The sequence below is a fragment of the Rhodnius prolixus genome, unplaced genomic scaffold (genome assembly GCF_049639745.1).
Source record: "Rhodnius prolixus isolate KJV_2025 unplaced genomic scaffold, Rpr scaffold_1, whole genome shotgun sequence".
Lineage (NCBI taxonomy): Eukaryota > Metazoa > Arthropoda > Insecta > Hemiptera > Reduviidae > Rhodnius > Rhodnius prolixus.
Window position 1 is genome coordinate 68,102,825 of NW_027411581.1, and position 18,199 is coordinate 68,121,023.

The following is an 18,199-nucleotide window of genomic DNA, read 5'->3' on the forward strand; positions in this document are numbered from 1 at the left end:
GATGGAAGCTGGCCAAGTACCAAAAACTCTGATCTTATCACTTGCTTAGAACTCTTCACATTGAGTTGTGACAATCTCTGCCTCCCACCACTTATAGCTAATTCTCAGAATATTTATAAATATATATCAGCCAGATCTGACAGATTTGTATTTATTTATTAATTTGTGTATGTATGTCTGTTCGTAAAGCGGAGGATTAAACAAAATATATTTTGCTTATCTTTTTATTTATTTAAATCTGAAGTAGAGTGGTGACGAAGGGGTGATGCAAAAATGTATTAATAAATAAGTGATGAGAATGTAGCCAAGTTAATGGACGATTATTAAAACTGTCCGGTAGGACAGTTGTATAAGGGTTGATCGTCAAAAACTGCACGAAAAAGTGTAACGTTGAAAAACACCCAACTTTGACAATTTTTTTCTCTTTTTCTATAAAAGATAAAATTCCCAAATTTTCTTTAAATTATAGGGCAAGTCCTCCTTTATAACTGTAATTTTTTTGTCAAAACCCAGATTTAATATATTACGAGAAAAAAGTTACTGAAAATGAGCAAAAACGGCATTTTCAAAAATTGGTCTTGTTCTTGTTGTTGTTCTTCTTGTTGTTACCTTTTTTGTAAACAACGTAGCGCCTAAACGCGTGAACCGATTTTCATGAATGAGGTGTCATTCGTTTCGGAATGTTATGTAGATGTGCCTTTTGGGGGTCTCGATGCTGTACATCGAATAGGAGAGGAGTTAGCTCCATTTAAGTTAGGCCTCTTCCAAAATTATGAATTACTAACAACTCAGTAAATCTCAGCTCGATTTGGATAAAATTTGGCAGGATGAAAGGGTTAGGGCTCCCCTACATAACATTCTGCGTTCTGCTCTTACACCTATTTAGGGGAAGTTGGTAATCGTTTCAAATTATCGACGCGTGAACCGATTTTCATGAATGTAGTATCGTTTAATTTGAAATTTTATGTAGACATATGTTGTCGGTCTCGACGCTGAACAACGGAAAAGACAAGTATGTATGCCCAAAAACTATTAATACTATTTGCTGTGTAAATCTTTACCCGATTTTGATAAAGTTTGCCAGGAAGAAGTGGTTAGAGCTTCTCAACGTGACTTTAATGTTCCATACTGCTCTTACGCTCCTAAGGGAAGTACATTAATTGTTCAAATTATCGACGCTCCAACTGATAATAATGTATTGTTGTTATTATTGTTATTATATTCGATATTTTAAGTAGATTTGCCTTTTAGTTTTACAATTTAACCTTTCAACAGACAAATCTGTTTGAGGTCCCTCGAGCCCGCAAAAGTTGTAACTGATATAAAGCTTTAATTAATTTCTCACTTTGCAAGGATTCCTTCGAAAACTGCTATTACGATTATTTTTAGGTTATTGAACTAATTTTGCATAGCTTTTATTCGAATATTTTTCCAGGAAAATTGTTAAGGGTATTTCTTAAAAAAAATGGGTATTTTTTTTTGTCGACTAAAAAGGAGGCTAAAATAGTGTAGGATGAACAATTAAAATCACAAAATTAAGTTTAAAATTAAAACAAACCAACAACAATTTTATTATTAATGGTTATCTGAAAATCTTTTTAATTATTATAAACATTAATTTTAAATGGACGTGTTTGAAAAGCCGCACAGCCAACGTATTATAATTTTTGTGTAACGTAACCTTTTGTGTCTTTAAACCGTATAGTACCTCCAACAACTAGCGCACCCCACAGTAACGACATACTTCCACATTTTTTTTTTAAACAATATTTACAACTAATCCCTAACTAAATTATTAATAACATAATATATTCTACGACTTTAATTTTTTACTTGAATGTGAAAGCAATAAAAATGGTTTTTAATAAAAAGAAAGGTACTAGTAGCGTGATTTCCCTCTCTTTTATTGTTTGGACACACTGTATAGAATTGAAGTAAAGATATAACCTGACCTAGTTCAAACGTCTTTTAACAATTGTTGAAATAAGTGCTAGCAATTTTTGTAATTTTATTACTTATTAGAAAACTTTGTTGAAGATATAGTTTACACAGATATTCACACGTCCTTGCTAATTTTGTAAGTATATGTTTTGAAATTATTTAGTTAAATATTAATAATTTTAAAATTAGCCGACTTAAGAGGTTTTTAGTACGATTGATTATTCTTTATTTGCTGATGCCTCGTCAAAAAGAGAGCATAGTTCTGATTGATTTTAAGATTCAAACAACTTCTTGTTTCGATAAGTTATTATGTTGCCTAGATCAAGTAATATTTCTTGGATTGCTTTCGTAGCTAGATCAAAAGAAAGTAATTATCTGCTTGTTGAAGATTAGTGATGCACATCTTCTAATTAACGTTTTATTTATTTATCTTTTTTTGGATTTTTTTTTTTTTAATAACTTGCAACATTATGTTTGCCTGCTAGTGGTGAGGAAAGTTTTCCGATAGTTTTAAATTTTTGACACAAATCATATTAGTTGATAATCAACTTGCAATGAAGGTTAGAACGTAAATTTGCATTGAAACCTTTTTTTATTGTTTGTATTTATTGTATATATTATTTATCTCCTCCAAAAGTACCAACTTAATTAAATGTTGTTCATTTTTAGGTACTTTCTAGAAAACATACATTAAATATACAGCTTTTATTGGAAATAGTCTTTAAAAAAATTATTAAAAAATGAATATGAAGAGGGTGCTAGGTAGGCTTGCCTCAATTTTACTTTTTTTACTGCACGAAAATCGCAAGAAGCAGGCATATTATAATTCTGTTAGGTAACCCCAACTGTTACTTAGCAAATGAAATCTCTCAACTGGAAGGTTCCTGGTACACTACTTAACTGAAAGGATTTCCCTCTTTTTCTGTTTTGTTTTCTCGCTTCTTTAGAAAAATTCATGTACTCATGTAGATTAACAATGTTTATTTGAACATTTACCAACACGTAGGCAATGTCGAGAAAGATCTGACACGCGGCATACTTCAAAAGTATTATTTGGTTGCAGTGAACATACTTAACGCTGAATAAACTCTTTTTTTACACAATTTCTAAACATTTGCGTTAAGAAAAGAAGTCGGGGTTCATATTATTTATTTTAAACAGCTAACTTTCCTAACTTTTTAGCTAGTCTTTGAATAGTCGCTTATATCAATGATGGATTACATTCTATGCAGAACTTATTTTACTATTTGGAAATAGCTTCTTTTATTTTCATTACTGACAAGTTCAATAAACTTGGTCTTTTCTCTGTCACTGTACCTCATTCTCGTTTTTATGAATTGCAGATTTTTTATTCACATTGTAATTTTCCTCTAGGGTTTTTAATGATTTTTGTAAGTCACAAATCTGTTTTACCCCATAACGCTTATTAAGTTTGGAATACTAAAAATTGCTATTCCCCCATAACTGTTTGTTGTGTAGACAATTAATGTTCTAAAAGTTACTTTTTTGTTCATACATGAAATTATAATATTCCCAATATTACTTCTATATAGAGGTTTTATAATTTTTATTGTATCTAGCAAAATTTACTTTTCTTTGTGAACCTAAGAATTAATTTTGTTCGTTTTTGTTTTCAGAGTATAAGAAAAAAAATACGTTAAGTATTTATATTTTATACTAATTATTAATCATTTATTATTATACTTATTTACAATAATGCCTTCTAAATACCGAAATAGAAAGCAAATAATTAAAAATTTAGTAACGGGTATTAGACAGACAATTGACAGCACTGCTGAGCTCGAAAACACTATTGTGACGCTCGCCACAACTAAGCAACAACGGTACTACGCTAAAAATCGCGAGGGAATCGTACGAAAACAGAGTCAGTATAATTTAAGACAAAAATTAGAAATAAAAGAAAAACAGAGGCTGTATGATTTAGCTCATAAAGATGATAAAAAAAAGAAACAGAGAGAGTATGATTCATCTCATAAAGAGGAAGTACAGAAGAAACAGAGTGAATATAATTTAGCTCATAAAGAAGAAATAAAGAAAAAACAGAGTGGGTATAATTTAGCTCATAAAGAAGAAATAAAGGAACAACAAAGAATATATAATGTTGCCCATAAAGTTGGTATAGCTAGGAAACAAAAAATAAAAGACAGAACAAACAGCAAGAAAAAAATTAAAACACAAAAAGAATATAATGAAATGAAAAGAATCAAAGTCAACTCTAGACAAAAAGAGTATGATAAAAAGAATCGGGCTGTTATTAATTTGAAAAAAAATATTCGGTACTTTTTGACTCGTCAAAACGTAAATAAACCCTCAGCTTCATTCGCAACTTTATTAAAAAAACGGATGCAGACGCGAAAGAAAATAAATACATTTCAAGCCGAATGCGCGCTAATAAACAAATTGTTTGTAACATTAAAACGGAATCGTAAGTTTAATAAACATCGGAGTGTAAGAAATAAAACCAAACGCACCGAGTTTTATTACCTGATAAAACATTGTAGTCATTTAGTCGGAATCGCTCGCTCTTTCTTCAGGTATCTAAATAAAAAATTAAAAGCCGTTGTTGACGAGGCCGCTAATAAGTTTGAAATAAATAAAATTAAAACTCTAACCCCTAAAAATATCGTAAAAGTTTTCGGCGGTAAACAAAAACACACTATACATTCTGAACCGTATTTCTACGAAACTTCTTACAGCGTAATTCCTCCCGGACATATATTACTCGCTGATAATCAGAACGTTTTCGTGAACGGACACAATTTTAAAAAGTACATTACTAAAGGTGATAATATTGTAGAATGGCCTTGCGGTATCACATGTAAATTTTCAAAACCAAGTATGAGCACTATTTTAAATAAATTAGTAGAATTTGTAAAAAGCAATATGAATGCAATGTCAATCAAAAAGCTTGCGAACACATGTAAATACAGACATCTCAATAAAAAAGGACACACCATTCACTGCGCTTCACACAATAGCATTTTCAAATGCAGTACACTTTTACAGCTTCTATCGGAATTATCGGTACATTACACCGCGTTTAGGAACATTAAAAGACAGATTTACACTATGCGTAATCTTTGTTTCAAAATTAATCGTGTAACATCGTGTATAAATAAAGCGAATAATGTCGAATCTATTTTACAGTCGGTTAATGATTTAAAAAAGTTCCTCGGGAATCTTAAAATCGACACCAACAAATTTAAAAAATATGTACCTTCCACTAGTTGCGACACTAACGAAATATACATTTTGAATAAATATAAGAAAAACTTGTCTTCGTTAAAAAGTAAAGTAACTTCTTTTCCGGAAAAATTCTGCGCTTGTTGCGATATGTTAATTTACGATGAGGAGCTAAAAGATTTCATTAATTTTCAGTATAATAACAAATCATGGCGGGCTATAATTGATTATGTTAATAAAAAGTATGATAATATTCACCGTGACGGTCTTAAAATTTGTACATACTGTGCTCGAAAATTGAATCAAAATTGTATTCCCGGACGCGCCGCGTACAACTGTTTAGAAGTAGATCCCGTGCCAGAAGAAGTTGGTAAGCTGAATATTTTCGAAACGATGCTGACCCAATTAGTTAAATCGTTTCAATGTGTTATTCGTCTCCAGCCGAAGAAAGGGAAAATTGCGGTCAGTGAAAAACTTAAAGGGTTAAAGGGTCGCGTCACTTATTTACCCCTCCCTTTGCAGAAAAACGTGGACCTTCTTCCGAACGAACTGCCCCAAAATCATGAAGTGGTTGTACTGGTTAATGGCGTACCTACACAAAACCGAGTCATATGGCAAGATTTAGTGAGCGCGAATAAAATTTACAAAGCGATTGCCGCTTTAAAAGAAATTAACCCGTTATACGCGAACGTAAATCTAAATGTAAAATTGTTACCGAATATTAACGGAAATATAGATAATAAATGTACTTTTAAGGATGTATCCGGGGCTTCCATAAAGAAAGTAGACAGTACAACTTTTTACAAAACCGGATTTTATACTTTTCACTCCCTTCATCCGATAAATATGAACGCTGTTGAATCGAGCGAAATCGAATCGTATCAAATGCAACAAATGAAGGGAGAGTACGTGTCGGTTTTCGATAAAAATTTAGATTACCTAACATTTCCTCATCTATTTCCTAAAGGCAGGTTCGGAAAATTTGATGTAAATAGAAATATTCCTCTGTCGGACGCTGAGTACCGTAAAACGCGAATATTAAATAAAGACGGGCGGTTTCGGCGGGATCCTTGTTATTTATTTCACTTGTTAAACGATAGTGAATTTAAATACCTAGGCGGGGCGATTGCTCACTTGTTAAACGTTCGCGCTTACAAACCGTACACGGTGAATGATATTTTGACCAAAGTTTCCGTTAACGATGAATTATTAGAACAACAATTAATCAATCTATTTAGTTCGTTGCGAGGTACTAAAGAGTATTGGCAACGTCGACGTCAAGAACTCAATGCCATGACACGCGATTTTGGGGCGCCGACTTTTTTTGTAACATTGTCGTGTGCAGAATATGATCATTCCGAATTATTGCAGTACCTTGTCAAAATTAATAAAGACGTACCTAACGTGGAGAAAATGTCCGCCGGGGAGTTATGTGCATTAGATCCGACTAGCGTATGCAGATATTATCACCGTCTCATCCGAAATATGTTCAAGTTCCTAATAAACGATAAAATAAATCCGGTATTAGGTTTCGTGGAACACTATTTTTGGCGCGTAGAATATCAAGAAAGGGGGGCGCCGCATTACCACATGTTATTGTGGATTCGGGATAGTCCGGAAATTAATAACGATTGCTTTAAAAAGGTTGCCGATTTTATTAACACATATATTTGTGCTCGGTTACCGGATCCTTTAGAGTCACCTGTCTTGCACTCGTTTGTCCGGAAATATCAATTGCATAAGTGTAACTCGTACTGTCAACGTAAATATCGCGTTAATCAAAAAATGTATACTAAATGTCGGTTTGGATTTCCGCGTAAAGTTACCGACGAATTGATAATTAATGACATAATTTCCACAATCGCGTCTAGAGTTAAAGGTTTCGGTCCGAAACGTGTTTATGACTTGCCCAGACAGAGAAGTGAGGTACGCATTAACGACTACAACCCTGTCCTTTTATTAGCTTCCGGCGGGTTTAACGTTGACGTGCAATTTGTTAAAGACGGAGATTTGAGATTAGTTATTTACGTAACTAGTTATATATCGAAAAATGAAAAAACGGAATTAGAAGATTTGTGGGCTGATATATGTAAAGAATCGAATAAAAAAGCGTTGTGGAGTTTAGGATTAAAAAAATTAACGCATCGGCAGATCGGGTTATACGAAACAGTGGATCGGTTACTCGGGCATCATTTGTACGGTAAATCGGAAGATATGAGATATGTCAGCACCACGTTTCGCGAGAATAGAAAACGATGTTTAAAACCGTATAACCAACTACAAAATATGCCGGCTAATTCCACGGAAGTATATTTGAAGTCATGGCTAGACGACTACTATCCGAATCGACCCGACGATCTAGAAAATTTAAACTTATACGACTTCTGTCGTTATTACGATCTTTCCCGCGATCAATTAGAAGCCGTAAACCGAATAAAATTAAAAAATAATGTTATTTTAAGAAAGCGCGGCAAACCTTACGTGATTCAACATCCGATGTACAAAACGTTAAATACAGAACAAGACCGAAATAAATATTATCATTCCCTTTTACTTCTTTTTAAACCGTGGCGAAATGAATCGGATATTTTAAGAGGTTTTCGGACGTACCAAGAAGCGTTTGACCATTATTCCGCGGAATTAAAACAGGCCATGACTTATCACGATAAATTAATTATGATTGAAGAAGGAATCAAAGAACTTCAGAGTAAAATTGCGGAATTCAAAGAAGAGAATTTCATTAATTTAGAAGAGGATAATATTATCCGAGAAGTGCAGGATGCAGACGTGGCGATGTTGGAAGTTTGCGCGGCGATGTATACCAGTATTGACGATCGCGATAATAAATTTAATTTAAACGAAGATCAAAGCCGGATTTTTAATAAAATAACTCAGACACTTATCGACCAAAGTAATAATAAATGCAATAGTCAAATAAAATTATTCGTTTCTGGTGTAGGCGGTACGGGTAAATCGTACCTCTTAAAAGCGTTAAAAGTTTGGATTAACAATACATTTCCGCCTAAGAAAGACACTGTTTCAGTGGCTATAACGGCTCCGACCGGCCTGGCTGCATATAATGTAAATGGCGTCACCATTTACCGGCTTTTGTCGCTCCCGGTTGAGCACCAACAAACCGCCGAATATAATAAATTAAACGTTGAAAGTTGTCGGGCGATTAGGCACGTACTTAAAGATATGAAATTATTGATAATCGATGAAATTAGTTTAGTTTCGAGTCTCGTTTTTGCTTATATTCATCTTCGGTTGACGGAAATTGCCAAAAATAATGAACCTTTCGGTAATTTTAATATCTTACTTTTCGGAGATTTGTTACAATTGCAGCCCGTTAAAGGTAATCAAGTTTTTAAAAAGTTAACCCGCATCGAATGTAAATCCAAACTCGGATCCATCGGTTCAGTTGATCTTTGGTCGATGTTCGAATATGACGAATTAAAAATTAACGTAAGACAAAAAAATGATAAAAGCGGATTTATAAATACCTTGCTCAATATTCGGTCGGGTAATATCTGCGAAGAAGACATCTCACTATTAAACTCACGTGTTCTGCCAAATAACGATTTAAATAATGTAATTCAAAGCTATAAAGAATTAGTCGATTCCGGTAAAAATCCGTTATGTCTTTTCGCGACTAAAGCTCAATGTATAACTTTTAATAAACTTTATTCTGATAAATTCGCGAAAGAAATAGTTACAATTGATAGTATCGATGAAATTGATTATAATTCCAAATTGTCAAATAAAAAAATAAAAGATTTGAACTTGTTAATTTCTAAAATTTCGGAAGACGTCTCTCGCACAGCTAATTTATCTAAAACTATAAATTTATTTGTGGGCGCTAAAATAATGATTAAAAGAAACATTGATATTGCTAACGGAATTGTAAACGGAACAATTGGTGTAGTGGAACGGTTTGTTTATAAAGGAAAATTCGTTGAATCATTAATTGTCGTCGTAAATAATAAACCCTTTACTTTAGAAAGGGTACAAGCGCGATTTCAATTAATAAAAAATATTTACGTGCACAGGAAACAATTTCCGGTGTCTCTTTCGTACGCGGTAACCATCCACAAATCTCAAGGCTTAACCTTGGATTGTTTGTTCACGAGTTTAGGTAAAGAAGTGTTTGCACCGGGCATGCACTATGTAGCTCTCTCGCGGGTCACTAATTTAAACGGTTTGTATTTAATTGATTTCGATTCGTCAAAAATAAAAGCAGATACGGACGCGATAAATGAATACCGTCGTTTAAATAAAATGATCCAATCACCATGTTTGCATACTGCGAATAATAATATTTGCGTTTCCCCCACCATCAAGTTAACAAAAACAAAATGCCTTCCTCAATCATATGATAATCGCGAAATTTGTTCGAAAACGGAAATATTTGGCTTAACCAACTCTGACGGCGTTTCATGTTACGCGAATGTTGTTGCACAGTGTTTGATTAATATAGATCTCGTTAAATTTAACCTAAAAAATAACCTGTCCAATAATATAAAAATAAGATTTCCGGATCCAAAAACTCGCGAGAACTACCAAACAGTGAGCGTAACTTGCGAATTATTAAATATTTTAACAACCGGAATAACTCTTGGTACTAACAAATCAAATACTAAACGACTCCGCGAATTAATTGCTCACGATAGCGACATAAACTTCAACGCTAATATTCAGCAAGACGCGCAAGAATTTCTATCGTTCGTAATAAACGCTTTAGTTACAGAAAATAACATTCCGAGCAAGTTATTTGATTGTACAGTTAAATTCGTTCGAAAATGTTTCAATTGCAATAGTTATTGGGATGACGTTCCCACTAATCCTGAAGTAATGTACTTCCTAGAATTCGGGGTTGTCCAAAATAACGAGCCGGTTAGTTTTCAAACGTTATTGGACTATAAATTATCGGATATCACGTGTTCAGAATGCGGTGAAAATAAAATTTATATTCGAAGTAAATTAAATTCGGTATCGGATTATCTCATTGTAATATTAAAGCGTTATCAAGAAAATCGTGTTTTAAATGAAATCCGTTCTTTCGATGAAAATAATGTTAAAATTGACGGTTTTAATTTCTCACTGGCGTCCGTGATTTATCACTACGGTTCGGGCCTTAATTCCGGTCACTATGTTTGCGCGATAAAAAGTCAAAATAATTCGTGGACTTTGCTAAATGACGAGATTATTAATTATAATTTTAAATTTAATCCGGGATTGAAAGACGCGTACATTTTAATGTTAAAAACAAAAACAATGTGAAAACAAAAACAAACCCGATGTATTTTAAATTTAAAATCTTTAATTTCGGTCGTTAGAGAGCCAGCAGGTAACGGACATTTGGACTGACTGCATGTGATTTTTATTTAATGATATTATTAATCTGTTTGTGCATGTTTCTGTTAAAAAAATCATTGATATAAAATTTGTTTTTCGCAATGAATCTTTTTGTCCCGAAATATTTTTTTTCATCGATGTGAATGAAAATACATTAATGTTATTTTGTTTTATTGTAAGAAATGGTCCATCCTTTTCAAAGAAGAAATATATTTCATTGTAATTTACATTTATATTTGCGATTAAAACAAATTCTATGTCATATTCAACGATATTTATAAGTTAATTTCTTCATTTTATTAATTTGCATATTTTGAACAATTTTAGTCTATATTTATAAATTTTTGAAATTCTACGTACCTATAGATGAATCTTTCACAGCTGATGACTATAAACATTAAATTAAAAAGTTCTTGTTCAACTTCTTTTCCGATTTTTTTAAATCTTACGCTCGTTTTTTGTTTTTTTTTAATAATGCAGAAAAGTTTAAATTGCCCAACCAAAATTAATTTTCTGTTTGATGCAGTTGTCAGAAGGATTACATACCTAATTCAGAGGAAGCTAAATACATATTGTTTAATAAATACTCCTCACTGTGAATGGTTTGTTCTATATAATTATTTTTTTTACATCAATTGTACTTTTTTGTTATGTGTGACTAAAACTAACTGACGGACTAAGTCCGCCGAAGCCGGTCCCAAGCCCAGGTTGTAAAAGGATGAGGGGTCCGTTACATTATGTTGCAGATTAAAGGCAAACTGTACGCAGAGAGATCTTATTCAGAGATGTCTATGAAGTTTAAATATTGTTCGCCATAGGACTATGAAACTATAATTAACACTTTCTAAAAGGTACAAAAATCTCCTTAACAAAAACTTACAGTTTAAAAAGTTAAGTATAAGGGTTGATTAAACGACAAAAGGTACACAAATCAGCAAGTACCTATCATTTCAATCATACTACAGCTCGTATAATTTCAGCCATTTAGAAACATTTTCTAAAAGCTTATTTTATTTAAATTGGTTTCTAATTTTTCGCGATTTTTATAAAAGATTTCTCTTACTATTAAGTTTTCCGAGAACATTCCCCTGTGAACAGTGTCTTAATGTATCCTTACAGAAGATATTAGAAAAAGAATCCATTGTACTTTCGAAACAATTGATATCATTTAAGTATAACTTTACTGCATTAAATTTTCATTAATATTTTTTACATTCTATTACACGTCACAGACCCTTATGCTGGCCAAATTTTATCAATAAAATATTTTCTGCTAATATAAAAATGCAGTTTATATTACGGCTTAATAAATGTTAGTAAACAGGCATTTTAATTTAACTCCGTTCCCAATTATTTTTGTTTTATCTTTACTACGCTCTTTATTTTGAATAATCATCACTCGACCTGGCAAACCCTACTCAAATCACACGCACAATGAAATAGAAAAAGATAAAGCTAGAGTTTTTCTATAACTGTTAAAAATTGAATCACGGAGTTAAAAGGAATTCCACTGTTGAATGGCTAATAGCCAATATATACCTATTTGTAATAATAATCCATTCTAAATTATAAACAAATGAAGTCCCTTTAATTAAATACTTATATAGAATTTTAATAATCAAATAATTAGTAAAAGTAACAGTAATGTCCTGATCTAAAAATATACGTTATCTTAATCCATTTTACAGAGGAATCAAAAAGCTGTAGAAGGAGTGACAGGAGAGTAGACGGATAATAGGCAGACCTAAAAGGAGGGGAACTGAAGGAGCATCTCAGAAAGCTGGGAATCAGGCAATGGAAAAAAAGTTCTGGACAAAAATGCTTTGAGAACCATTACTGTGGAGATTAACGTCCTATGCAGACTGTTGCACTAAAAAACAAATAAGAAAATTCATATGTATAATCAGATGAGGACAGATTTAAAGGAAGCTGTATACATTAATATATTGTATTACTATAAATATTTGTAATTAATTAACTCTTATTTTTAATTAACATTTGACCATTTGGTACAGTATAGTGCCAATCCGTTTAATCAAAGGATGAACTTAAACCGACGATGTATAATTTCCTAAATTGCACTTAAATATAAACAAGTAAAAGTAATAATAACAATAATTGCGTAAATATATGTTGGTAAGGTGAATTTTCTTAAAAACGTTTTATGATTTTTTGAATTGTTTAATAGAATAGCGTCTCATTAAAAACCTATGCATTAATCGTTTAATAACTCCTATTACAATCAATATGAGCTAGAGGGGTGCTACTCTTCCCTGAGCAAAAATATTTTATTGATAAAATTTGGCCAGCATAAGGGTCTGTGACGTGTAATAGAATGTAAAAAATATTAATGAAAATTTAATGCAGTAAAGTTATACTTAAATGATATCAATTGTTTCGAAAGTACAATGGATTCTTTTTCTAATATCTTCTGTAAGGATACATTAAGACACTGTTCACAGGGGAATGTTCTCGGAAAACTTAATAGTAAGAGAAATCTTTTATAAAAATCGCGAAAAATTAGAAACCAATTTAAATAAAATAAGCTTTTAGAAAATGTTTCTAAATGGCTGAAATTATACGAGCTGTAGTATGATTGAAATGATAGGTACTTGCTGATTTGTGTACCTTTTGTCGTTTAATCAACCCTTATACTTAACTTTTTAAACTGTAAGTTTTTGTTAAGGAGTTTATTTAAGATTTATAAAGTTGAAAGGAATTTTTATCTTTATTTTTCTCTGAGAAAGTGGGTAAACAAGTTTGTTTTTATGTTGAAATTGATAATCTGGTGTGACTCACATGACTTCCTCTAACTGCAATTCTCCAGGTTCCAGCAGATATCCGTCTTATAACTTCGAACTTTCTAAGGCTGAAATTACCGGAGGTAGCATGTTCGATAATGGCCAGAGAGTCCTCATTATAAAAATAGTTTTACTGTTGCTCTACGTTTCGGCTACCATTGGTTTCCCTTCATCAGGAGCTTCATGAGTGTTGAAGATTGTAAACGTCATAAACAAAACTAGAAAGATTGCATCGTGGAGCCAGTACCAAAGTTTTGGAATGAAGTCTCTCTCTCCCCGACCCCTCCTCTAGTTATTTAAAGCCTGAGATATTAAGTTCCAAATGAAATAGAAATGTCAGTGCATATCCGGTGCCCATTCTAATACCTACTTCCGTTATACAAGTTCTCCTAACTTAAATAATTCAAATAAAAGTTCATGAGCTTTGTTTGTGGAATTTAAATACAAAATTTGGAGAAAATTGTAGAAGAAATGTCAGAGGAAATTTCGGAAAATCCACTTAATTCAGTGATTCAGATTGAGGAAAATATTCGGGTGCTCAAAACAATGGCGAAATGGTACTTTAGGGAGAGTTTAAGTTCACAGCGTCCCAAAAAGGAAATTGGGAAAAACCTCAGTTCCAAACAGCTGATATTATTCTCATTTTGGAATTAACGTGAATATTAAAGTCTGCACCTGATATTCAAGTAATAAGGCCGCACTCTGGACTGAAACAGCTGTTTGGAGTGAGACTTGCAGCATCCCATCCCTAAAAGGACCTTTACATCCATTTTCTTGGGTAAATATTTCACAGTTATAGAACTACATTTATGTAATTAGGCGCCACGACAGCCGAGCGGTTAGTAGAGGCAAGGTTCGCCAAGATGTATTGAGGTTTGATTCCCTAGTTTTCCCCTTGGATTCTATTTAATGGTTAAAATACAGTTAATTAAGTTTTGCTAGCCTCCGTCCACGACACCTAATTTGGTAGTCGGACCTTTAAAAGTATACCTGAAGAAATAGCCATTACTTTAACTGTGTGATTAGTGCACCGACTTTTTAACAGCATCAAAAAATGAATTAAGGCTGAATTTTTTTTAGAATTACAGGACTAAAACTTCTCAATGAATGTGTATGAAGTGCGTAATGTGTATTTACATAAATACACGTAATTGGTAGGAGATAAAGTGTCTAGTAAATTAGCATCAAATAAGACCCCAGTATTGGTAGTTCTGAAGAATCACCCAATCAGTTCCGGTTTTTTATATTTAATTCGCGAAACATTCTGAGGGTGGGGGAATCAGTTCCGCTCTAACCCCCTCATCACTCTTCTTAGAACGACCCCAGCCACCGCAAAGGTCACAAAACCTGCTCCAACAGTGAACTTCACCATAAATATTCTAAATGCACCATTTATATGAATTCAAAATGAACTAAGAACCGCCCTATTTCACGCATACAAGGTAATACGTCATGCATAAATATGTGGTAAGGGGAGAGGAGGGCATGAATCACTCGGCTGTGGCGGGTCATAAGTACCATTGTACTGTTGAATGGTACTTCAAACCTTCCTTTAGGTTTAGGGTTGCTTAAAATAACCTATCAGTTATTCATTTGGCCATGAAGTATCTTGCCAGCATCCTGGTCCAATTATTTTTTTTTTACTTTTTTTTTTTTAAATAATCTTTCTTAATTTCAATATTGTGAATTAACAAAAATTGTTTGGCCGAGCAAATTTTGTTCATTATTTTTATTGATCGATTCTTAAGAAAATGTTTCCTCTTTTCTTACCTCCTCTGAGGAAAGCGATTGTGGAAATGGAGCTTTCACTTGAGATATCCGTTTTGGTGTCCTCTGAGATCGAATCGATCATGAGAATGGGTTGGGAGTTTCTCCGCTAACCCAATGCACTTCCTGCGCTCAAAAAAGGAAGGAAAAAGAAAAAGAATTGACAAACATACAAACAACCGGAAATGAAACAGAGAATGCTGCGATAACAATGGCAATTTTTGGGAATTGAATTTTATTAAGGTAGCGCAAGAATTAAAACCGGAAATACTCAATTACCGTCTTCATTTTTACTGATAATCATTATTTTGGAACTTAATATTTACTATCATCGTGCTTAATAAGTTAAGCTTAGTTTTACTCAAGTTCCTTCGCGTTTATTGTTAAAATAAAATGATTTTAGTTTATATTTTTTATAGAAATAATAAACCGAATCGAACTAAATACATGTTAAAAATAACTTTGTTATCTACAACGTGATATCAATAAGTAAACCACGTTCAGCACGCTTATTGATATCATGGCGGAAAAGTAAGTTCTTGACGCAATGAAGGTGTTTCCGCAGAGTAACCATGTGGTAAGCCCAGTATGTTTGCACTACTGCTACTGGAAACTGTTGCTGAAAACTGATTTACAAGTAATTACTGTTCAACCGTCAGACTTTGGTTTGATTGAGGATTAAATAATGAGGATCTTTTCAAATATAACGCCGTATTAAATAATTATGTGTATTTATTTAATAATCATAGTAATGAGTAGCAATTAAATTGGTGCATCATGACATTCTTGAATCTTTTGCACTCCAAGTCTGTGTTCTGGCTGAGAATTAAGGTAATATAACGTAGTGACAACTGACTACGTAGTTCCTTCCTTAGACGAGCTTTTTTCTGGTGACTGTTGGGTATTCGCAAGTGTTTATCGTCTCTGCGTTCCAAAGGAGATTTTTGGACCAAATCAACGAATTGGAAGCGCTCTTGAAGAATAGATTGTTCAAGAGTTTTGATGAAACCCGTCAACTGAAAGGGCAATTTTACTGGTGAGAATTTTCATTTATGAGTACTAGTGAAGACAACTACCATCACCACACACTGAGCTGTGCTATCTGAGGGTCCGTTCTCTTTCATATCTTTTTATCAATTCTAGGAGAGAACTGCGCACACTACTCGTACAGATGGTAGTGCGACATCACGTACAAGACATCAGCACGCCTTGTCGCTGAGGGATGATCAGAGCTTTGTTGTACTTACTTCCGGTTAGTTTGGACTTAGAAGAGAGGTAGTTTGTGAGGGGGTGCGTCCTGGCCGTCACGTTTTATCTGTCCCACCGAGCTGTATTGGCTGGATTCAACTGGCCGACCGAACGGTTAATCAAGTTCCCCTTCTGGAAGTTGGTCTCCAATCCTGCGCCAATTTACTCCACCTTTACTAACAGACACACTCACGGCTGTAAACTAAACATTCTGCTAGCCTACTCTGATACTATATACACTGGTTAGTATGAGTGCACAAATTAAATCTACACACATGCTTTAAGGGCGGTAGGGATGAAGCACACGTGAGGGCGTCTATTTGCTCGTGCAAGGGATAATAAGGGCGAGTTGTGGCGGAAGGAAGAAGGGAAACTGCAGGAAGTGTTGTCTAAATCAATGTTGACATTAGTGAAGGATTTTTCTCGATTGGGTATATAGTTGTAAAGGCGAGCACAACCGGGTATAATAACATAGAGAGCTGTCTACTTCCGCTAAAAAACTAACCTAACTACGTGACCATACTTAGCTGGAGCTGGCGCACTGCAGTGCAATAGCTGCACTAGTGTGCAATATTCTAGCGACGTCCGACCTGCACTAAACAGTCTGAAGACCTGCTATTCAGTATTCCAACTAAATTCAATTTAAATATAGAATCACTAACTACAATTCAAATTGCGATTTTCCAGATTTTATAAATTTAGTTGTATTCGGCATGTGAGTTTTCTTGGAGTCATTTCGGCGCCTAAAGCTTGGAAAAATTATATTGCATAATTTCATAATTCATTAAATACCTATTGGGGAAATTCTTCAATCAAATCGAAGTTAGACACATCATAATTGAAATACAACATATTCTGCAATCATTCATAAACCGTAGTTGTTGGTGAATTGTAAAATAAATCTTCAAAATAATTTATTTATGTTTTGGCATAATTTCATTCTTTATTAAATACCTATGGTGGGAAAAATAGTTAAAAAATTCTAAAGTGCATTTTTGATGAGGAAATCGAGCCTAAAAAGTCGTAATGGTGGAACGTAGTAGTGTTATGTGGGCGTGTAATGGAGCCTGGTTTACCCACACCTACTTACGTTTCTATTGGCCAGTATACACGCCCACCAGACCGTAGTTCGATCCGCCATTAGGATTTTCAATGCTAAATTTGTCAAAGAAAACCACAGTTTAGAATTTTTTTAGTATTTTTTCCTCCGTAGGTATTTCGTAAAGAATCTTTTTATGCAATAAAAAATTTCACTTTGAAAATAATTTAATTTTGAACTTGACTGTTTTATTCCGACAAAATTCTTCAATCAAATCGAAGTTAGACACATCATAATTGAAATACAACATATTCTACAATCATTCATAAACCGTAGTTGTTGGTGAATTGTAAAATAAATGTTCAAAATAATTTATTTATGTTTTTGCATAATTTCATTCTTTATTAAATACCTATGGTGGGAAAAATAGTTAAAAAATTCTAAAGTGCATTTTTGATGAGGAAATCGAGCCTAAAAAGTCGTAATGGTGGAACGTAGTAGTGTTATGTGGGCGTGTAATGGAGCCTGGTTTACCCACACCTACTTACGTTTCTATTGGCCAGTATACACGCCCACCAGACCGTAGTTCGATCCGCCATTAGGATTTTCAATGCTAAATTTGTCAAAGAAAACCACAGTTTAGAATTTTTTTAGTATTTTTTCCTCCGTAGGTATTTCGTAAAGAATCTTTTTATGCAATAAAAAATTTCACTTTGAAAATAATTTAATTTTGAACTTGACTGTTTTATTCCGACAAAATTCTTCAATCAAATCGAAGTTAGACGCATCATAATTGAAATACAACATATTCTGCAATCATTCACAAACCGTAGTTGTTGGTGAA

The 18,199-nt window shown here is 33.4% G+C and overlaps 2 protein-coding genes across 3 annotated transcripts in view; both read left to right on the plus strand.

The window, feature by feature from the left end:
• Positions 1-18,199, plus strand: part of LOC141446294 (netrin-3-like) — a 200,108-nt gene that overhangs the window by 53,914 nt on the left and 127,995 nt on the right. The gene's annotated exons all lie outside the window — the stretch shown is intronic.
• Positions 428-12,461, plus strand: LOC141446290 (uncharacterized). Of its 2 annotated transcripts, none has more exons than XM_074112835.1 (3): positions 428-2,077; positions 3,579-11,351; positions 12,189-12,461. In XM_074112835.1, the coding sequence occupies exon 2, from the start codon at positions 3,658-3,660 to the stop codon at positions 10,423-10,425; it is 6,768 nt and encodes a 2,255-aa protein (XP_073968936.1). In that variant the 5' UTR covers positions 428-2,077; positions 3,579-3,657; the 3' UTR covers positions 10,426-11,351; positions 12,189-12,461. The 2 variants fall into 2 exon arrangements, with proteins under 2 accessions (XP_073968936.1, XP_073968937.1); XM_074112836.1 differs by lacking the exon at positions 428-2,077 and adding an exon at positions 2,095-2,703.